Source organism: Stegodyphus dumicola, chromosome 1 (assembly GCF_044657685.1).
Source record: "Stegodyphus dumicola isolate Sdum_Otavi_A_Nest chromosome 1, ASM4465768v1".
NCBI lineage: Eukaryota > Metazoa > Arthropoda > Arachnida > Araneae > Eresidae > Stegodyphus > Stegodyphus dumicola.
In genome coordinates, this window is record NC_140768.1 from 271,909,088 (window position 1) to 271,933,892 (window position 24,805).

The window sequence follows — 24,805 nt, forward strand, 5'->3', positions numbered from 1 at the left end:
TTTATTTCATTATCGTAACTTAATAATTGTTATTAACTTTCACAATGTAGTTATCTTTGTTCATATTTTATATTGTTAATATTTTTATTGTACACTGAAATTTTTTCTTACACCTAACTGATCTGTACTTCATATAACACCATAAAATGACAAGCATTGGTAAGTGAAAACCAGCTCCACAGGAATAGGAGAAAGGATATTGATAAGGTAAGAAAAAGGAAACATTCACAAAGGAAAAGAAATCCGAAAGAGGAAATTTATAGATAAAAGCCAAACCATGGAGAAAATATAAAACAATTCTCATAAAGAAAGAGAAAAGAGAAAATAGACAGTAAAAGCAACCCATTCCTCATAAGAAAAGAAAACTTACGCAATGCTGCCCTGTAGCTACAGTCAATGTCGAAGGGGAGATCGCATCGTAGAACGTCTGGCGGTTGCTTGTCATCGAACACCAGACCGTCTGGACAGAAGCCTTCCCGCATTGTCCCGTTTTCGCACTTGTAGAACATGTCGCAGTTGCGCTCATGGGCATAGAAAAGATTCGGCTGCGAACACTGACGTTGACTCATACCTGCAAAACCATGTTTGAATTTACACCAGATATTTATTCACAGTGTGGTGGCCCTGCTGTCCAGCATGGAACAAAATAGCATGTAAAGAAATCTTATTCTTTATCATATGTATGAGGGGCCTGGTTAGTACTCAGGCTCACAAGGCCCATAACCTAGGATCACAAATTTTATGGGCCCCAAAATCATCATATAATTCCTCGTAAACGTGTATTATTCTATTCTTGAAACTATTTTTTCTCTCAAAAAAAAAAAAAAAATGCACTGAAACCTCTAAAAGATCGTTGCGTCCAGAACCTCAGATAGTAGTAATTGGATTTTAGGTGTATCCTTGATAAAACATGTTACATTTTGAATCATCAGTAATCGTTTATCTTGTGAATGTAAACATCGCATTTGAAATAAATATAAAACATTGCAAGTACGAAGATGTTTTCAACGTCGAAATGCTATGATGAGCTTTTTTGGTAAGAACCGCAATATACTTTTGTATCTTTAAACGAATACAATTTTCTTTTAACAGCTTCGTTTGAAACATTCATAACATAATTTAAAATATTTCTTGTCTCACTCTTCTGTAACTGTCCAATTCGCTATTGTTGTTACCTTATACTGTCACAAAGCAGTAAGAGACTAAAGACTGACAAAATGATTTGTGTAAATCTTTAGTTATATATTGAAAAATAAAAATAGAAATGTTCTTTATAAATTCTCATTTCAGTAATATGCTCTTACAAGGCCAGCCTTCCATCTTTAATGGCCAAATGCATAGGATCATCAAAAACCGATAGACCTGATTTTAAATTGTTTCAATAGAAAAATATTCGAGCAATTTTAACAATTTATATTGCAAAATAAACCTGAAAGTTTAATTTTTTTTCCATATTGCAGTTGAATCCCTTTCAATCAGCAGCAACGGGGCCTCCCTAATTCTAGATACAAGAGGTTTCAAAATAACTGAATACATATTTCTAGAACTATATCAATCACAATTAAATAAATAATACCGAAAATTGTAGAAATTATTTAAAGACGTAGACATGATTTTCTATTTCCCTTTCAAAAAATAAATACATAAATAAAATAAAATATAAGAAACATTTTTAAATTATCATACTTATTATTATACTAAATCTACGAATTTCTTAGTGTGATTGCATATAACTTCGAATGTTTGCCTGCATATGAGATCGTTGGATGTTTAAAAGCTCACTCAAAGTTTAAAAGTCAAATCTTATGAAAGTCTGCAGTCCTTCTTCAGCTCCCTTTTATGCAGCTTTCTTGCTTTTTTTCTGCGTGTCGTCTCCATCTTCCCTTTTCTCTTCATTCCACCTTTCTCCTTTTCCAGTACATATTCGATAGTTTTGTCATCATGATGAACAAGTGTGATGGGAACAGAATTTATTACATATAACCAAACATTTCGTTAAAAAGAATATTCTTCGACCATGTAACTGAATCAAAGATGTCGGCCTTGGGTGCCGAATGTGTTTTAAATAGTTGGCCATGGGGTGCGTCTATAGACTCGTCTCGACTCGTCATCTATAGACATGATCATAGACCACAATTCATGCCAGCCTGCCGACGTAAAGTAATGTTCTTTATATCTTTCCAAGCAAGTGATAAAGTAAATCTGGCTTTTGTCAATGGGAATTGTTCATGAAAATCCTGGATACTACCTTTAAAGTTTACACATCGACGTATAAAAGAGACATCGGTAGTTCCTCTTTATATTCTAGACTAGCGTTTCTCAAACTGTGGATCGCGAGTCAGTGTTCGGTAGGTAGCGTCAAGAGCTTTAATGTTATATGTATCTTTTTACAATTTGCAAACATGTAATGTGGGCTTTAAAATTTCTTCAAGCTACACGGTAGCTGCAAGACAGAACAAGTAGCGCAAAACGTAAACAAGCGACTCGTGTCGAACAACAATTTTCTTGTCGAACAATAATTAAAGAAACAAATGTCTTCTTTTTAACGTGCGGAGAACGTATAAAAAGAACCGTCTTTTTGCACACGATGCATCTGTCGCGTCACCTGTTGCTCCAATCTGCAGCTTTAAAGTTATGTTTCCATGCAATACCTCGGAACCCGCCCACATAATCAAAAACTACTTTTCGCTATGAACGTTTAACCCTTTCCGGCACGCTACCTTTTAAAGTTGGAGTTTTGATTTAAAAAAAAAATGTAGGCGGTCTAATTAGGCCTAGAGGAGTACACAAGTAAAATTTTGTGAAGATAGCGCATATCGTTTTAATTCGTGGGTGTGCCCAAAGTGGGCACACTGATTGAATAGAGCTTCGAAAAAAGTGCTGATACGAGCATTGTTGTCAATGAACTGACAGATGAGATGCGGAAAAACAAAGAATACAGACTCTCAGTTGTTCTAGATTATCGGTGAGCCCGGTCTGGGCACACCTAGGGTTCACCGTTTGATTTTAGGCAAGATTTCAAGATAAAAATTTAAAACTAATATAGAATAAGGAGATTAGCATACAGCCAAAAAAATAACATAGAAATTTCTTTTCAAACAATTCCTTTTATACCATAAAAAAATCTGGAAGATTTTTAGAAAAATGAGGGTCTTAAAAAACTAAACATGGCTAAAATATATGGACTAGTTTGTGTTGAGCTGCCATCTATAAATAAAGAAGGTTCAGAGTAACTTTTAGTAATCTATAAATCCTTTTTCATTCAATTTTTCTGTGCGTACAGAAGGAAATTTTTAGGTGTGTCCAGACCGGACACACTGTGCCGCAAAGGGTTAATTCGTCCCCGTCGATATGCCAAGTACTTTGCTCTCTTGAATAGCCTTAAAAGGAGACGGGTATGATCACCTATCTAAATTTGAGAGATAAAATTGAACGTCTTCAATGAGTGCGGTGCATTAGAAATTGCCATTGCATCTGATGAAAACCAAGCTATTTCTGGACAGCCAAACAAGCTGGAGAGCTTCAGGAAACAAGCTTCGGGAAATGCTTAAGATCACCCATATTGAGCAGATTGAATGCTCTTAAGCATATTCAAAATATGCTCAAAAGCACTTCAAAATTCTTTTGTTATATCTTAAAATTTCGGCAAAAAATATATGTAACCATTTATAGATATGTATATGAAAATAAATAAAATATTTGATACTTTTACTTTACATCTTCTTAGAATGGAATTTTACTGAAAATTCTTCTGTTAAAGCTTTTACATTTAGGTCACAAGAAAGGTATGTGAGAGGGTATCAAGGTAATACAGATCTCTAATTTTTCTCAGAAGAGAAACAGGATAAAATTTATCAAAAACTGTGGAAATTAAGTGCATACTTTTGACTATAATAACAGTAGTTTTCGATTCTTAAAAGTTATATCTGACACTATGAAGATTAATTTGAAGATGGATGACATGATTGATGATCAGCCTTAAGCGATAACGTCATAACGGTTTGAGACTGCAGGAAACAAAAATTTTCTTCATACTGGAATTCTGAGGAACAAAGCGTGAATTACGCTATAAAAATAAAACAAAAGGAAATAATTCTTTTCGAAATTTTACCTTCTGAAATTTTAAATATGTTAGTAACTTGAGATTTTATTTAGGGTAGCAGATAGTAAATTTTGCAATTTAAACAATGAATAACATTTTTCTTTTTTAAGATTAAACTCAGTTTATGGAAATATGGGAACAGCTTTAGAATAGCCCACCTTCAAAGTTTGGCGAATTTGGTTTGGCGCCAAAGCCCATGAAATACGTTGTTTTGAAAAATGGTTGCCATCCAGATTTTCGACGAAACTCCGTGTTTCAAAAAATGGCGGCCATCTTGATTTCACCAGAAATCGTGGATAATGGAAATAAGTTTACGACTATTATACACGATTTTAAGAGAAAGAAATATTAAGAAATGATTAATAAAAATGATTAAGGTTAAAAGTATGTAATTTTAAAAACAATACCGGAAACCTTTAGCTATTTCACCTTTAATAAATAATTTGGTGTGACGTCACAAGTTGGCTGTGGTGTTCTCCATGCTACGCGTAATTTCTATTTTCTCTTTAAAAAAAATAATGAATTGTTTATTATTGTAAATTAACATCAAGTTCTTTAAATTTACATTTCTGAGCTTAGGCGTAACTGAAAATAAGTATTAAAATTATCATGATACAGTAAGCGAATTCTACCGGTTATTACAACGATAAAGAACGTCGCAGTCTCATACTTGTATTTCATACAGCTTCAGTATTTTCAAATATTTTTAAGCTTTAGCATTTATACAAATAAAAAAAGTTTTTTTTATTAATACTCTGGAACATATCAATTTTATCATATTTACAAATTAACGTTTTGCTACGTAACAACATAATCCCTTATATACCAGTAAGTAGACAATTTTCATTATTTTCTAAAAATTTTAAACTTCACATTAATGAAAAACAGGTTCTTAAATTCCTAAATCACATTATATTCTCTGTAGGCAGGCATACTAGAATTCTACACATAAATAAATAAAAAATTTAATTTCTCGCAATGAAAGAAAATATTATAAGAAAATAAATACTACAAATTAGGAACACTAAGCAATGCTTCACATACACACACACATACAGTGTCTCACAAAAGTGATGGGACACTTGTGCTTTACAAAAGGAAACTGTAGTAAAATAAATTTAAAAAAACATGTAAAAATTTTTTGTGGGTGTGTTTCATACTTAAATTTAGTAACAATTATTACATAACATACATTTTCTCAAAATATTAATTTAATAAAAATACAATTGTTTAGAACGGAGCAAAAAATGGCTCACATAAGTGATGGGACACTTACTTTTCCATCAAATATTTATCCAAAAATTTTACTTTATAAAAGGTTTTAATATTTTGTTGGATTTCCTTTTACTTTTAAAACATGATTTAATCTTCTTGGGATGAATTCGACTAATTTGTTTGCGATTTCTGGAGTGATTTTACCCCATTCTTCTTGAAGCACCGATTTTAATTGTTGTTTTGAAGAAATGGTGTGTTTGCGAAATCCTTCCCTGGGTTTTATTAACACCAAGATTCTACCGTCAGAATAAATTTATTAAATTTACTCTCATCAGCAAATATAACTTCATTCCAGTAATCAGAATTCTTATTTATGTTGGATTTTGCGGAAGCCAGTCCGAGGTTTCTATTCTTTTCACTCACGAAGAATTTTTTCCTGGCTGCTCTACCGTGATATCCAGCAGATCGAATTACTCTTCCAATAGTCTCAGGATTAACAATTACTCCATATAATGCTTGTAAATCAGCAGCAACTTTAGGAGCACTAATTCTTGGATTTTTTTTTTTTTTTAATATTTCGAATGATAATTCGCTTTATTCCGTTGGATAGCTTTGATGGTCGGCCAGGTCTTCTTTTATCCTGAATCATATGATTCTTTTTATATCGTTTAATGATATTGAAAACTGTTGAATGACTCAGGTTAACTGTTTCAGCAGTTTCTCTAATAGAATTTCCACGTTCAATATGCAAATTAATAACTAATTTTCGAATTTCAGGCAAAGTTTCTTTTCGTTTAGCATTCATGGCTGCACAGAGATAAAAAACACAAAAATTCCAAAACAAACTGGAGAGAAATACTGCAGACGATTTTATAAATTATTGCCAATTGCTTCTGAGTAAAAATAAAAAACCCCAACAATATTTTTATTGCTTACTTCAGACGATTTTTGTTGCATAGTACGTAGTAGTATCTAATGCTGTCCCATCACTTATGTGAACCATTTTTTGCTCCGTTCTAAACAACTGTATTTTTATTCAATTAATTATTTTGAGAAAATGTATGTTATGTAATAATTGTTACTAAATTTAAGTATGAAACACACCCACAAAAAATTTTTACATGTTTTTTTAATTTATTTTATTACAGTTTCCTTTTGTAAAGCACAAGTGTTCCATCACTTTTGTGAGACACTGTATTATCAAAGAACTCATATTATCAAGTGCGATTACGATTGCAAACACTACGTGTGCAATAATGATAATAATGAGGTAAAAGTTACACAACGATCCGTATTCGCTCGAAAAACATCAAAGCTCGGTGTCCATGTACACATCCATCTACTTCCACCTTCAAAATATCAAAGAATTGCACAACATCGGCATTGCGCACTACCTTGGCTCAGCCCATGTACACATCGATCTATTTTCACTTAAAAAAACATCATTTTGCCCATGTACATATCGATCTATTTTCACTTAAAAAAACATCCTAGAATTGCACAAACTAGGCACCGCGCACTACATTGGCTTTGCCCATGTACACATCGATCTATTTTCACTTAAAAAAAATCCCAGAATTGCACAAACTAGGCACAGCGCACTACATTGGCTTTGCCCATGTACACATCGATCTATTTTCACTTAAAAAACATCCTAGAATTGCACAAACTAGGCACCGCGCACAACCTCGGCATTGCTCACTGCATTGGCTTTGCCCATGTATATAGCGATCTCTTTTCACTTAAAAAATCAGAAATTGAATAAACTCTGCATTGCTCATATACTAAGAAATCTGCTTTCACTTAAAAGAAATCGGAGAATTGCAGAAATTCGCGCATAAGCAACTCCATTGATTCGCGTTGTAAAAAAAAAAAAAAAAATTTTTAAAATAAAAAATTCTAGAAAAATTGAGCTTACTACAGCCGAATCAAGATCCTAGCCTAATTGATTTCTCAGCCGTACATTTCTTGCAAATACTATCATTCGATGACTTTTTCTGACTAACTAACCAGCATGGTATCTTAATTTTTCACAGAAAACGTTATCCTTCAATAATGGACAATCCATCAAAAATCCTCTAAAAAGTTCATACTCTATTGTTAATTCATACATAAAATATCTGTTTCCAAAATTTTACGCTTGTTTGAAAACTCCCACCTTAAATTTTCCTTTATAATCTTCTGATACTTAATTACAACATCACTAACAGCAGTTTTAGAGCAAGCAATAACTAAACGCAAAAATATCACCTCAAGTAGCCAAAAAAATATATACAAAATAGTATTTACGGTATCTGAGCTTTAAACAATCGCCAATAACAGTGTTACGAATTGTGTATTTAGATATTAATTTTAGTAGAATTCTAATTTAAAATGTTGTATTTCCTCCTGCAACGCAGCGTGAGACAAATTTTTAGAGAAATCTATACCAGAAAAGTAAGAATACAGGCCACGTGCATTAAACTTTGAGTAAACGGATATGTCGGTAATTTGTATTGAAATTGAATAAATGTAACTGACTACTAAATTAGCTGTAACCGTAATTCCATCCTCTTGTTTACATTGCGTTTGGCGAATAGTATGGGTTACCAGATCATATCATTTATCGCCGCTCTTGGCGATATTTTTTTTTTTTTTTTTTTAAATTCCGGGTGGGCTATAACTAAAGCTGTGCCGAAATATGTTTACATAATGTTTTAAAATAATAGTTGGTAAATGCCGACCCTTTTTAGCACTTAACATGCTATGCCCACGAAATGTTTCATAACTCATGTTAGAATTTCGGGTTGTTACTCATGGACTGCTCGTCTAATATTCGCTTTAAGTTTTTGTATGGTTCATGACGTTTTCCTGCACACATGTGGCAATTAACTCTTACGATTGTGATGGCCAGTTAAATTTCGAAAATCAGTAAATTATGAGATTGCCATACTATTTCCTGAAGAGACCCATTTTCGTAGCTGAAAATAATAAGCCATTCGGTAAATCCAATGCAGCACTAAACGTGTTTCGAATATTAAAATGGTAATGGTATAGTTTTGTCAAAATAGTGCTAGTTTTCAGAGTAAAACTGAACAATTTTCATCTTTTGCTTTTGGGTGAATCTTTGTACCACAAAATCTTCTAAGTATTGGTAATACAAGTCCTAAACATGAATAGAAAAAAAAATGTAAACAAGAAAAAACGTTATATTTTACTTAGGTTAGGCTAGGTTATTTAATTACGGCAAAGCCTCGAGGGCTATCTGCCTAAGGGAAGGGATGCCTTCGTGGAGGACTTTCTAAGGGAAACTGGCTCGTATACACGTTACACATGGGGAAAACCACGAAAACATCCATGCAGCCAGCCCGTTCGTAGGATTCGAACCTCGGATCGAACTACCAGTGTTCAGCGACTTTACCGCTCGGCCGCTGGTGGGCTATATTTTATTTAGACTGTAATGTTAGTTATGCAATCCCCTTTATATTTTTAAAACATTTACTTACATTTATATTATTTCTGTTTTTGAACTAATCCTTAACACAGCTTTTAGTGTAAAATCATTTAGTTACTAGTTACTGCTGATAATAAAAAGTAAACAATAGTGTTATAAGGTACTTTTCTTGCTTTCCTAGCGTGCCTTTGTGTGTAGTGGTCAGCACACTGAGCCGGTATTTCAAAGGCCCGTGGTTCGATTCTCGGCGAAGGTGGTTGCTAATTTTTCATCTCTCTGGCTTCCAAAACCTAATGTATCTGCAGTGGCGCCCGAACTAAAAGGGTGTTGGATGAGGATTCTCCTCACCCAGGATTTGGCGATTGGGTTTCCTAAAAACCCCAATCGCCCTTTAAAAAGGGAAGTATATAAGGTACTTCTTCCGTTTTCCTAGCGTGCCTTCGTGGTGTAGTGGTCAGCACACTAAGCCGGTATTTTAGAGGTCCGTGGTTCGATTCCCGGCGAAGGCGGTTGCTAATTTTTCATCTCTCAAAAAACTTAATGTCTCTACACTGTCACATCATTAAGTTAATCGGTATAATACTCTTCTCAAATTACTTTGTTTCACATTTTAGTTTAACAACTGAGACAATTTTCAACTGAAGAACTAGTTGCAGAAAAAATCCTTCGTTTAAAATTTCAGTTTAACACCTGAAAGTAAGTTTTAAATTAATTAAGAAAAGCCTTAAATAGTTTAGGAATTTCCGAAAAGTTCAGAATATGAAACTTAAAATTATACGTTTAGAACTGCTTGTTTAAAATATCAGTACCAAATTGTATAGAAAATACTGCATTCCAGTCTTTGCTTTAAGCAGTAATGTGTTATGAATTTAATTTTTTATGACGCGAATTGATATTGCCAGGCTCTGGCTTACACAAGAACAAATGGAGAATATGCTCTGGACCTCTACTTTCAGGAAGATCTCAAAATATTTTTATAAAATTTAAAATTTATAAAATATTAAATACTTTCAATTTCAGTTTTTAAAAATATAAAACTAAAAGCAAGAAATAAACTTAAGTTTCGTATTTTTCTTCTTTAAAGCTTTCTTCAAAAATCAGCCACTGAAAACTTTTCTCTTGCACTCTTACTGCTGACTAATATCGTACAACAAAGTCTCATTTGTAAATTAAAGTTAATTTGCGCAACCAATCAGTGCTATTATGTGGCTACCAGATTTGCAACTTAATGATGTAACGTGAATAAAGACCTTTAACTATCGTGTGGATGATCTATACTTTATTATTAAGTTAAAAAAGCAGCATTATTTATTTTTAACATGTTTATGCGGCTATCTCTTAAAATAGTCCGATTCAGTTGTTTGACTGAAACAGGTGCATTTTTGTAACCCTGTTTTTACAACTATAGAAGATGCGAAGAGCAATCATTTTCTTTTTTGGAAAAGAGGGAGTGAAAACATTACAAATTGTTCAACGTGTGCGAGAAATATTATGTTCTGATTTTTCTGTTCCGACATCTGTTCCCACATTTGACAAAAAAAGGGAGTGTTCGATTTGAAAGTTAACCATGCCATAATGGCGATACCAAAAATGTTCCTTGAGAACGGCTTAGTTAAATTAGTTTTCGATGCGATAAATATATTTAAATGAATATAGTTCGTTGAATAGATTTGCACTGCGATACTGATATAAAAAATGATGCCTGAATTCCTATAACTTTGGAAACATCTATTGTATATAGAAAGAGGAAACGTATTTTTCGTATAAATAATTTTAAATGAAAAAATAGTAAATTATTATGATATTTCATGTAATACTTTGTTCAATTCTCATCAGTGTTATATCTACTACATTGAGAATAGTTACAGGAGGAGACGCATCCATAAGAGATTTTATCCCGGGGCTCAGTATTTAAAAACCAGTTATATAGCAAATTATTTTCATTCTTAGCATGGTGTTGAGATCACATGATTCTTACAAACTGTATGAGGAAGGATGTCACATTTTTTCCCAAACATGTTGATACGAATTCGCACCGCAGCCAATTCAATGCACGCAACCATTATTTGAAAACGACCTGTCACATTTACACATGACGCAACAATATTTGAGCGTAATCCTTTGAAAATAGAAGTTTTGGGGTTAAACAAACAAGCCATGTTCGTCCGAATTGTTAACTAGAAAACCAAAAGAAAGTAATGTTTTTTCTAGAAACATTTGTGTTGTTCAACTGAAATCCATTTCAGATTGCTCTCAGTAATTTCGAAATTTTTCAAACCTTTTCTGTGAGGTAAAAGAAAATGCTCTAAACATAATTTACTATGCTTTGAAACAGCAACTAAGATCCTTTATCTAATTTCTTCCTCCATTTTAGTTTCCTTATTTTTAAAACAAGTCTAGTTTGATGTAAAGTCCTTTTTTAGTAAGATGTACTGATGGGAAAAGACTGCGACTGCAAAGTAAACAACTAAAAATTAAAAAAAAAAAAAAAAAAAAAATAATTAAAAAAAACATTTTTAAGTTAGTAGGAGAAAACTTAAACTAAAAAAAAGTTTAATGTATCACAATTTATATCAAAAAGGAAACACGCTAAGAAAAAAAAATCTCTAAGTTTAAAAGAAATAAAATTATTTACAGAAATGTTAAAAATTTTGAAATTAATAATGTTTAAATTTAAATTTATGATTACTAATGTGCTTCAAATATTTTTAAGCAAAGTGATCTTTTGAAAAATTTTAACCAGAAACACATAAAACTAGCTTCTTCCTAGGTTTCACTATATTTAGAATATTTTTTAACGTTTGAAAACAGGAATTTTTATTGATGGAAATTTTGTAGAAGGGAGTATGATTAAACAACATTAATCCATAATTTCAACTGTTAAAAGTCTTTTAATAATTTGAGTCCTGTCAAAACTATTGCATTGAAAGAGTAATAAAAAATTATTCCAAAATTTGTTATTATAGGAAATTTTTAAAATGAGGGAAAGGAAATTTAAAAACACTTCCTAATTTATATTATATTAATAAATCAAAGCTAAAAATTAAATTATAAGTTTTAATTAAATATCAGTATATACTGAAATATATATCAGATAAACATAGTTATCTGAATCAGAAGTAGTCAAGAGGAAAGTTCAATATTATTTCACTTTAGTATGCATTTCACGTAGTCAGGCATGTTACTATTTGCCTAAGTTTAAATAAACACCCTAAGAACGTAGGTCGGTTTTGGTGCTTGAAACTTTTGATGACAAACTGTTTCAACTAACATATTATTGAATTGAAAAATGATGATACATTTTATGTTAAGAAGCAAATCTAAAACAATATAATATGAATAACAATATTATCCAGTTGACTTAGAAGTAGGTGATGACAAGAATTTAGAATTTCTTCCAATCTCTTATCTAAATTACACACGATCCAGTCTATTAAAAGGGTCTGAAAATATTAATTCCATTTTAATATTAAGTAAGAAAACTTATTTAACAGATTTAAAAAGAAAAGGGTTTTTTTAATTTAACTGTTTTGTAATATATTTGTGGATGATGGATTAGGAAATGTGTTAAAAATCATCTTATTAAAAATATCTTTTACAAATTTGATTTATTTTATAAGAATAATTTTAATCAGTGACAATTCGTCTCTGTGTAAAGGTAACATCTCCGTATAGCATTCATGTTACAGTGAGACGCAAAAATAGTATATTGATAATAGCTGGGTGTTTTCTGAATCTTTTAAAAGTAATGTACATGCTTTCAAGGACAACAAGGAGGATAGATTAAGTTTCGTGTTTTCGTGTTTCTAAGTGGAACATCAGAACAAAGAGACAGCATTGGGAGAGGAGATTCTACAGAAATTCTAAAGGAAGATTCATAAATATTTCTAGAACCTGAAGTACTTTGCATAAACGTTTTCCGCATAATAAATTGAAAAATAAAGAAATGCTTCTTTATCTCTTTATATGAAACAGGCCTTATGAAATAGTTTATTAATGCGTTATGAAAAAAAGTTTAAAAAGGCTTATCATAATTCTCTGAGAAGTCTCCTGACTTACTGACGATAAATTCTAAAGAAAATGTTTGATCTTCCTCGACATCAGGACTTTGCTGTAGAAGTTTTTATAAATGATTGATATCAGCTATATACCATAAAATATGGCGGTTTCATGCAGCAACTTTTCCATTTTAATTACACACAATACAATATTTTAAAATCTTCGGAAAAACTGTGCGGAATATTTCATAAAATTCCTTCGTTGACAAGATAGAATAAATTTGATTCTAATTTAGAAACCCAAATTTCTATAACAACAGACTGCATTCTTAGAAAGCTTTTATAAACCTGGATTTTGCAATCCTACCGGAAAATAACTCTCTGATGTATTTTCCAAAGAATTCTTTTTAAAAAAGCGAAACATTTTGTATGAATTTGTTATTACATTATTTGGAGTGACTGATACAACAAAACACAATTTTCTTTTAAACTGTATAATATTAAGTACCTTTTTTAAAAATCTAATAGCTTCAAGAATGTTAATTACAATGTGAATTTATTTTCTTTCCTCAAAGAATTTTCGTATTTGCTTCACATGTAAAGACTACTAGAGGCCCTTTATTTTTTAAAACAAATCTAGCCATTATCCAAATTATCAATTACATTTTTGATGCAGAAAGAGAGTTATTAAAATTTCTAAAATATAAAAAATAGTTTTGATAATTTTTTCTAAATTATAATCACTAGGTAGCAAATGCAATTGAAAATCTGAAGTTTATAAAAAAGCAATGACAGGATTGAAGATACAGCAAAACTCGAATAATCCAAACATGCTAATATTCGAGAAAGCCGGGATAATTGGATTTTGTATTTATTATAATGTAAGTGAAATTAATTTATTTTTCTATTTCTTATACTAATTAAGTGCAGTAAAAATTATGAATTAAAAAATAAAGTATTACTCTTTCATTAAATAAAATACGAAACAACATTTTTTAAGCAAAATTAAGCAAGGAAATAATTTTTAAATATCCACATTAAAAAACAGACAGAAATTAACTGAAAGCTACTAAGCATTATATTGCAAGACGAAAACCTCCATGTGACAGCATAGAATTAACAGGATAGTCTTCATTCTGTTATAAGAAAAGGGACGTTTTTTCAATTAAGTAGTGACTTACTGAATGAATGAGAAAATTAGCTGTGTGTTTAAGCCTGTAATTGCTTTTAGATTAGTGTTCATAACTTGCATAACATCCCCTTCTAGACGCCGCACACTTTCATTTACATTACTTTAACAACGTCTTCAAAATGTGTACTGCACTGTAATTATATATTCATTAGCTAAATAACTTAAAATTTAAAAAATGCATAAATAAATTAACAAAAACGTTACAGTATATTTTTGTGTATTGTAAGCCTAGAATTTTCAGCAAATTTTTTCTGCTGTAATTCGAGGGTTGACTTACATACGAATTGAAAATTACTTACAAACAATTTGATCACAGAAATCATATTAGAGATTAAATAATTTTAAAAGTATTTATTTTATTTTCTCCTAATATATGGTGATAAAATTCTTAATATCGGTATCTGATTCGGAATTTTGCAGCAGTTCTCGGAAGTCCCCTGTACTGTATGCAAGTCCGGGTTAAAGTCATCGGTTCTCCATCTCACCTTATCATCGTAGCTATTCGCTTCTTAGATAATGCCACCTTTATTGCCGCCGCTAAAATCCTCAGGGTGTAATAATATTTATCTAAAATTACCAAACTTTACCAGCATTTTTGTCTGACCATCTTCGCTATGACAGCAGAAATGAAGAATTGCATTTTGCCCCTAAAAGAAAGAGTGTGGATGCTTCTAATTGCTTGAGAATTGTTACCAGAATCGAGAACCAAAGTAAAATTTGCCACACTATTTTCGAAACTGCAAAATACTCAAAAAAGGGAGATTTCATAGAGCGTTAAATTTGTCCATTATTTTTAAATGTATCTTTCTCTTATTTTTCGAATGGAAGGTGAAGGATGGAGGATTGTCCTCACCTTCAGCTAGCCTAATAACTCTAGCTCAGTTAGCCTAAGAGTTATTCTCACTTTTGGCGATACCATATAGCTAAAATAATCTAGCTATGCATGCCGCCTTCTTTAAATTTGCTTCATTTAGCCTAAAAGGAAGTATCAGCGATTCGGATAACTGAAGTTCTGGATATCTGGAGTCCGGATAACTTGCGTTGTACTACATGCTTTCCGTCTACAGAAAGACACTGAAAGCATTCAAAATCGAATACATATTTTCCAATTTTCCCCATCAGCCTAATAAAAAAGCAAATCACTGGTAATGGGTTTAACTGTTGTTGTTATAAAAAAAAATGAAGTGTCTGCATGGATGTTCGTATTACTTTAATAGGGAAGTGACGCCCACAGCCGGAAACTTTTGCGCTCACATAGTTCTGCACCCGAACATGTGCCTGAATTTCTGAATTTCAAATTTGCCTTTTATTTATTATATGTTCTGTAAAAATTTCAGAAATTTTATATTTAAAAAGATTCCTAAAATCATTTAGAATGTTATTTCTGGACATACTATAAGGACACGCATCTTTTATAATCTCGAACACGACAGAATAAAATTTGTAAATTGACTGGAATAAAAGTCAGAAGTAAATATTAAAAATACTGCTTTTAAGAAAAGATTTTTGTGTAGTTCTTGGCGAATAAAAGAGTTTTATTTACAAATATTTTGATGGCTTTGCGATAATTTAATATCATTATTTTAGATACGTTATTTCACTTCTCAATGCATAAAAATATCTTTTTATTTTACAGCTAATTACAGAGAATGAAATATGAATCAGCTTATTTCTTTAGAGCTCCTCAATTGTATTTTTTTCACTTCTGCAATGCTGTTCCATTTTTTAGTATATGTTGGCAGCACTAATGGTAACTCTAAATATTTATTGTTTTATTAATTTTTTGGGAAGCATTGTGTTGTTTCTGTTGAAGAATTCTATGATAGGGTACACAGCAATGTTTCTCTAGCCTCCATAGTATTTCTGTAGAAAATTTCTCTTTTCTCTGCATCTATGTAACGAAACATGGAAAATCTTTCTCAAAGAACATTAAAAAGAATCAAGAAAGGAGCTGTAATATCTTAAGATCTAGGGTAGTGTGGACAAGCTAAATCTAACGAATACCGATACATTTCCATAAGAATTATTAGCATTAGTACAGGTAATAAAAGAAAAAAATTGTCAAACTTCCGCTACACGTGCTTTCATGCAGTTGTCATGTTTTCCTGTAAAAGATTGTCTTACTTCAAGAAACATTTGACTTTCTAAACCGACTTAGTAATCATCGGTGTGTCGACCTAGTGAGCGAGAAGCTACCAGAGGGCGAAGAGTTCGTGACCCACTTCTACTTCAAGTCGCGAGGTCAGGCGCTGTCCCTTAAGTGACGAGACAGCCTCCCGATGAAACTGTTAAGTCTAGATAAGTAGTGAATGTTATAACCCTGGAGAGACATTTTAACTGAAGAGTAGCGTTATCAACAAGGAAGACAGGTGTAGCACTACTTTGAATCAGTTATAGAAATTATTCTATAGCTTATTCTATCTTTATCTTTTCTATACATTAAAAAGTAACGAGTTTGTTGTTGATGTAGACCTTCAAATGGGAGTTCAGAGCTGCATAAGCTCTTCGCTTTTGGTGTCTTTTTTTATGATTAGTAATGGGAAAAAAACAATGAATTTTAGTTTTTTCACGAATTGTAATAGAATCACGTCATAAGCAAAGACAAAGAAATATTATAGTACTTCATAAATGTCATTGCATCAGTTTTTATTTTCGAAGCTCGTGTTCATGTTTCTAGAAAATAATTCTAGGAAAACAGTATTTATTATTATTATTATAGTTTCTTAAAATTTTAATAAATATTTAAGAACTAAATGACAAACCCATTAAATACTATGCAGAATATATATATATATATATATATAGCGGAAGCACTAAGAATATTCTTCTTACCTTGTTTTCTTTAATTATATGTATATATATATATATATATATATGGAATCTTTTCCCTTAAAAAATTATTTCGAATAAGATTAATTAGCTGAAATTTGAAAAAAATCGTAATATTTTATTACTTTCCACTCGCATACATTTAAATTACAACTCATCGAACTTTTCACGTGGTTTCATTACTGGTAGTTCGACACAGGCTCAATTCTGGTGAAGGTCATTGATACGTTTCTCCATCATGTAATTATTTCTCAGGTTTGTTATTCAGGCTTCTCGAATATCTGAATGATATGTTGTCCCAGTTAGTCCGGTTATTTAAACTTCTACTGCAATACGGTTAGTGCTGCATGTGTTAAAATCCTTGTGCATGTTGTGAATAGCAACTAAATAAAATAGTTACCGAAGATAATGACACAATGTTTAGACAACTAAAATATGCAAAGAAACTGTAGGAAAATTTTTGAAAGTGAATACAGATTAAAAGTTTACCCTGTGATCTCGAAGTCTTTTTAAAATCTGATGGCACATTCTCATCCATTTTCTGCTTACATATATGGCAACATTAGGCGTAATAACACAAAATACGGACAAATCATAAAATACGTATTCATACTCCTTACCTAATTCACAATAATTTTTTAATTTAAATTAAAATTGATCGATGTAGACGTATCAATTATTTAAAAAAGAAAATTTTATTTTTAGCATTTAGCCATACGGGCAAACTCAAATTAAATTTCAATTATTTCTATTTTCGTGATAATACTGCATATCTGCTTATCATTGTCACGGATAAGTTGCTTCAGTCATAATTCAAACTTATTAGCCTGAAGGGGCTATTAGTCTCAAAACTCATTTTGTGGCGTTTTAGGGCAAAGCACTTTTTAAATTGTTGCCACCAATTATTATCGCCCTGTATTATATTTAAAGAAATTAAATAATGAAGAATCTGCATAAAGGTTTGTATGTTTCTCGCATTGTTAAAAAGCGAAGGTACCTAGAGCCATTAAATTTTGAAAAGCGTAATTCTCCATCCGAACATATGCACCTTAGACGCCCGAATTTTTTAATTTGCTTTATTGTCTATTTCCCGTTTTATAAAACGTCAATGAATTTTTGATTAAAAAACTCAACGATTTCAAAGCGAGCATTGGCAACACTGTACAGGCGAAAACATTTTTATTTCCAAAGCGCAAAACTGTCTATTGGAAATTCTAAAGAAAGGCTGTTTTTAAATATTTTTAGACAAAGGAACATTAGCCCAAATGCTCTCGTAACGTGTATGTGTACGTAAATGAAAAAAAAAAATGCCTTTAGGCGTAGTGTAAAATCTGAAAGTTTTCAGAATTTTTTTAACATTGTTTAAGTATGTTAATGACTCTTAAATTCACGGTTAGATTTTTATTCGGGAAAACCTGAATTACCGTACTTACATAAAACTGCACTCACACAGAAACCATAAACAAGCAAACATATACATTTTTTTGGGGGGGAGGGCGTGCTTTATAGCTTTATTATTAAGCATCACTTTCTAAGTACTTACGCCATACACAATCCAACAGCAAAAGGATTAAAATTTTAAAAGCTCCATAACAGCATATATTTAGAATTCTCGATTTAGTGTTAAGTGTTGGCATAACGTTTTTATATTTTTATCAGTCTTTTCTCAGTTTATCTTAAAAATACAGTTTTCTTAGTATGATGGTTTTTTGTTGTTGTTGCTTTTTTATTATTAACGTTTTGTATGTTAAATTTATTAATAAAATATGTTTTGTCCTTTACGCCACATATAATTACAAAATATTTAAAAACAGCATATCTTCAGAACTTCCGATAGATATTCTTGCGGGATACAAATAAAAATATTTTATCCTGTGCAGTGTTGCCACCGCTCGCTTCAAAATCGTTAATTTTATTAATTAAAAATTCATTAAGGGTTTACAAAGTAAGAAATATAAAAATCGAAATTCAAAATTTAGAATTCTAGGCGCACATGGAGGGAGGACTACGTTATTGAAAGTTTGATGTCTCTAGGTACCGTCACAGTACTAAGAACATACATACATGCCGATTCCTCATTATTTAATATCCTTAAAAATAATGCAGGTAAATAATATTTTGTGGCAGCAATTTGAAAAATGGTGCAGCCGTTTATATTAAATGACGCAAAATACCGTTTCGAGACAAATACTCAGAGTTTCAAAAGAAAAAAAAAAGAAAGAAAGAAAGAAAAACGTGCAAACAAAAAATCCTTTTACTCACATAAATCCTTAAAAAATATTCTTACATTTTCAGTCACATAACTTCAAAAATTCCAAAACATTGTCCTAATATATTGAACGGTTTTAAACAAAAATAATAATTTTTGTCATTAATGTCATTTTGAAATTAATATTGGAAAAGTCACTAATAAGTGACTTTTCCAATATTAATTTTTCATTACAATTAATACATAGCACAGGCTTCCGCTTTTATTTCACTTGCTTATCTCTTGGCTATCCATTTTCACAAATTCTAACTTCATTCTTTATTCAGACTGTACTGACCATATGAAATAATTTTATTCTGAACAATACAAGGGCAAAACTTATCGTATTTCAATCAGTCGATAACATATTATCTATAAGACGGAAACAGCAGTATGACATCTTTCTCTATTTCATTTTTTGAAAAATGCAAGCGTTTAAATCTGTAGATTCGTTTGATTACTAATGGCGTGGGTTCTTTTAAAACTTTCCTTTCAAGGAGCTGGTAACAAGGAAAGCTGCTTTACAATTCTTTGTGTAATTACAAAACTACACCAACGCTCAGGAGAACAAAGCTAAAGCTTTTTGTTACAAACCTACACTATTTATATTGCAAGCTAAATAAGAGACTTGTTAAAATATGAGTAAACCTACTTTCATATAAAATATGCTTATATAATTAAGAAGGAAAGAAGATGAATTCGAAACTGAAGATTTGTAAGTGAAAGAGATATTTGCACTCATAAATAAGAAAACATGAATCATCATTTTAAATGCAACAGAATTTATATAATTCGTTAGAAATTAAAAGGAAACAGTAATCCGTCTGATAGCTATATTGGATAATTTACAAGTTATATTGCAGTAAGTTAGTGGCTGGTTTATCGCCTACCGTTTTAATATGTAAATGCCTTAAGGGGTTTCAAAAGTAACCCGCATGAGGAAACTAACTGCATATTATACAAGGAAGACGAAAGTATTTATGATGAAGTAATATATGCATTTCTCTTTATATAACAAAACAGACCGTTGCATCGATATTTTTCGTTGCAGGGCAATTTTTTACATATTCATATGTGAAATTTCGTATATACATATGCGTAATTTAACAATATTGCACGTACTAGGAATGATCTTCAAAAGAAATATATGTTGCTGTTTAGAAGAGCTGAGAAAATTGGTTCCATCTTTGAAGACTGTTCATTCATCTAAATATAATATGGGAAAGACGAAATGACATAGCAGATATTTACGAGTGGTCCAACAACAATCTCACTTCATTCGGGATACGTCATACGACTCGTAAGTTTTAGAGACCAGTTCAACAAATCGTATAAAACTAATGCTTTAGAAATCGGAATGCTGCAACATGTTCATCACGAATATTGAGTTCTTACTGTGTCCGTCATGCTCCAATGACATACATCAATGCGGCATCATATTTGTATTGTAATTCTCTAACTGAGAAAATAAACAATCAAATATATATATATATGTATATAAATCTGAAAGCTATCAAATTTTACATTACGCCCAAAGGGGCGTTTACTTAACGTTTTGTGTGTTACCTTTATTTATTAAATATCATGCTCTTCGCACTTAAACCATAACATTCAGTTCAACAGCAATATCACAAAATAATTTTAAAATGAGTATATCTTCAGAATTTCTGATACACAGTTTAGCGCGCTGGAGATAAAAAAAATTTTTTTTTTTCGTACTGTGTTGCTATTGCTCGCTTTGAAATCGTTGAGTTTTTTAATCAAAAATTCTTTAATGTCTGACAAAATATGAAATCATTAATAAAATAAATTCCAAATTCCAAATTTGGGCTTCCAGATGCCCATATTCGGGTGGAAACACACGTTATTCAAAATTTGATGGCTCTAGGAACCGTTGCTTTATCATAATGCGAGAAACATATATACATTTATGTAGATTCATCACTATTTAATTTCTTTAAATATAATACAGGGCTCTAATATTTAGTGGCAACAATTTTAAAAGTGAACCGACATTTATAGGGAATCAACGCAAAATTCCAAAAAGAAATTCATAGTCCTTCTGGGCAAATTGCCCCTTTGGAATAAAAATATGTGCTTAATAGAGTACATAATCAATTTTTAAATTTACCTGACTTCTATTGCTTATTTAATTTAGCTACGGGTGGTGATTTTTGTTTGTAGCACAAGTCGTGCCCCTTATGTTAAGCTCAAGGTTTAAATAAAAAGCTTATTTGAAACCTTTGCAAGTTTTAGTCATACTTGTGTAGTATGCTGTAGGAATTAAATCCAATTTACAAAGCAGTTGCAGCCTTACAAAGTAGCCCCCATAGTAATGATTTGGTTACTTTTTTCTCTTTTTGAATCATACTCAGTTAACAATACAAAACTTATACAGAAGAGCTCCTAGAAGTGCGGTAAAGAAATACCAGAATGGCTTAACGGCTTGGAATTTCTGGACTACACAACACTGAGTATACTGCTGTTATGATAGTCCATGAATAACACATAAGTAAATTTACATCAATAAAATTATACAACTAAACAAGTTAAAAATATTTTGTATCTGTCTAACCACCATGTTAAGCAGACAGGGTATAGGATATCACCCGCTATGCTGCTCTGAAGGTGTACCTAGATTTGTCATAAAAAAAAAATTAATGCCTTTTTCTCGTTCTTTTTACGCAGTTTCCTACAGTCTCTTGCAATATATCTAACATATAAAGGCTCACTGGAATAGCATCGGGAGACTAAATAAGGATGTTTGAAAATGAAATGCACCAAATTATTAATCTTTTGCTTCATTTCGTAATATCTACTATTGAATGAGACTCAAGTTCAAGATTTTGTTTTCTTGTTTCCATATGTGTTCCCTGCAAAACCGAACGACCACATCAGAGGCCATTAGACAGGAAATGGGTATGTTTGCAGCACGCCCAGTACCAACTCGTAAGGTGCGTCAATGTTTGCAGTAGTATAGACTATCAGCAGGGTGATCATTACTTCGACTTCCCTTGACAATGCATCATAGAGAGAAACGGCGACTCTGGTGCGCCAAACAACAAAGCTGGGCACAGAAGTAGCACAATGTCTCCTTTTCAAAAGAATCTTGGTTCTGAGTGCAATATTCGGATGATCGTATACATGTCTGGAGTGTCCGAGGAGACCGCACGTCTGCTTTCATTCAATATCGGAATAGGGGCCCTGCACCTGCGTGATGGTTTGGGCAGCCATTGGGTACACTACACGTACATCTCCAATTCGGATCGACGGTAATTTGAACGCAGATAGGTACATTTCTGACATTTTACGTTCGTTGGTTGTGTCCTATCTTCGAAGTCTCCAAACGCCATATTCCAACAACATAATGCAAAACTACATGTTGCACGTCGTGTTCTAACCTTCCTCCATACGCAGGGTATTCGATTGCTGCCCTGGCCTGCACAGTTTCCAGATCTGTCACCCACTGAAAGCATTTGGTCATGGGTTGCTGAGAGATGCTCGCCACTACTCTCCAGCTAATACTGTTGATGAAGTGTGGCATATACCTTGAAGCAGCATGGAATGAGTTGTCCATTTCTGTCATCCAAGTCCAGTTTGACTCCATGCCTAATGGGGTAAGGACCGTATTACCTGGCAGTTTGACAGATGTTTCTTCTAATTTAGCACCTCTGTAAACCATTAAAATGCTTATAAATTTAATAATTTTTTCTTCATACCATACTGTTTACCTTCAATAAATACCTTTTTTGTATTTGATTTCCTTCATGGTGTTGTAATTTTAATGGCCAGCAGTGTATAATGTTTCTGAATAGATAAACCTTTTTTTTAAATGGCCGGATACTCTGCATTATAAACATCGTACATAGGGCCGTGTACTTATCTCTTTTCCTCGGATGAAAACATATGTAGGCACCGCCCTGCTTTAACTTAGGGCTTTGTATAAAATGGGTATGTAGGAATGCAAAAGCATTTCAGTTAAGAAAAACAAATCTTTTTATAATCTTATGAAATTTAACAACTAACTCCACCTTTAAATTTTTCAGGTGTCTCTTAGTCTTACAAGACAAGAGTTTTTATTCATCCTAAGTAAATCCAGTAAAGTTAGTCTTACATCCAATAAAGAAAGAAATAAAAAAAATTAAAAATACAGTTTTCTTCAGCTGATAAACATTGAGTAATATTAACTAGCAACTCAGTTATCGGATAAATTATTGGCAACGGTATGTGTGACTATTATGTTACGAATGTTTTTTGTTTTTAAAGAAATAATTTCCTTGTTGCACACGAAAATATTATCGATTTCATTTTTTAAATATTTAAGCAAAAAAATTTTTAAATCTACATTCCGTCATTTTTTAACAAACTGATATTTGTAATAATAAAAGACAAGATAGAACAATAAAACAATTTTTAAAAACTTCTTTTGAACATTGGCAACCGAGATGATCTCGAACATCCTTGTCTAACTGTCAAATTTAAAAAGCAATGTTTTGAAAACTACAACAAAGATATTTCTAAAATAAAAGGCGATGATGAAACCTGAATTTCCCACTACAAAGCTCAGGAAAAAAAGCTGTAGTTTACTTTTCAATTCGAATTCTTTGTTATATATGATGGCTGTACCAATGCGAGCTGCTCAAGAAAATTGCTCAACCACTTCGAACACCTGCTGCTAGAGATCTGTATATTGTCCCAGATAATAATAATAATAAAAAAAAAATTTAAAAAAAAAAAATTGCGCCTATGAAAGGGAAGAAACTTCAAAGATAACAATCAAACTGTTAATTGGTTTCCCCCTTCTGAGTTTCTGAGCAGCTGGGTGTTTGACATGAAATATATATATTCCATTTAACACTATTTGTTTGGACTCTGTTAGTTTAATATAAATGTTTATATTAAGACAAATGCAAAGGTATCAAAAAATAAAATATAAAAAGCCATTGTCTCAAGAAATCGTGCTTTAAAATTTAAGTCTTTTTTCCTTAAATAAAATTTGTTAGTTTTAAGTGTTATCGCCGAGTAATTGGGAGTACTTTCGGCTAGCATCGAAAAATTCAGAATACGAATTCTGACGAAGGCATGACTTACTTTTAAATGTTTCCTGTTTCAAAAGTAAACTTAATTGACTCTACAAGTAGAGCTTGAAATAAATTGAGGTAGAAATAACTTCGTCACCAATAGCAAATGACATCTGAACATCTTCCTCCCTAATTGCCATTTAATTGGAAGAGAATGTAAGGAATTTTCTCCTTCTTCTCTTCTTGATTTCGGGGTATAATTGGAAGCATGTCCGCAGTTCGAATCTCGGTAAGGGAATTGCGGATTTTTCGTGTTTGCTTCAAAATAAACCTAATGACTGTAAAAAAAAATAAATTACTTCCTCACAATAATTTTGCATTACTTTTAAATAAGTCGATAAAAAATTTATTTCCTTAATTTAAAAAAAAAAAATGTTTTAATCAAGTGCTTTTAATTTTATTTATAATTCATTTCAGTTCCTTAAATTCTTTTAAATTGTAAGAAAGCTTACGACGTATTTAAATTTCAAGATTATAAAATTAAGATTTGTAATATATTGTAATTATCGATAATATTAAATATTAAGATCAATGGTATATTGATAATTTAGCTTAATATAAAACACATTTATGAAAGTTTAAATTATAATAGACTTAACAGAAAGAAATGGAAATAAATTTAAATTTTAAATTATGTATGAAATATTCTGATAAATTAGGAAATTTTTAGTGCATTTGGCTCGAAAAGACTTTCTTAAGGCATATGT

General features: G+C 31.6%; 1 protein-coding gene across 1 annotated transcript in view; it reads right to left on the reverse strand.

Annotated features, from left to right (window-relative positions):
- LOC118180897 (protein obstructor-E-like) overlaps positions 1-24,805 on the reverse strand; it is a 77,440-nt gene that overhangs the window by 18,263 nt on the left and 34,372 nt on the right. Inside the window, exon 2 of the mRNA XM_035349963.2 lies at positions 371-571. Coding sequence (XP_035205854.1) covers positions 371-571 — 201 coding nt within the window. The remainder of the gene's footprint in view (positions 1-370; positions 572-24,805) is intronic.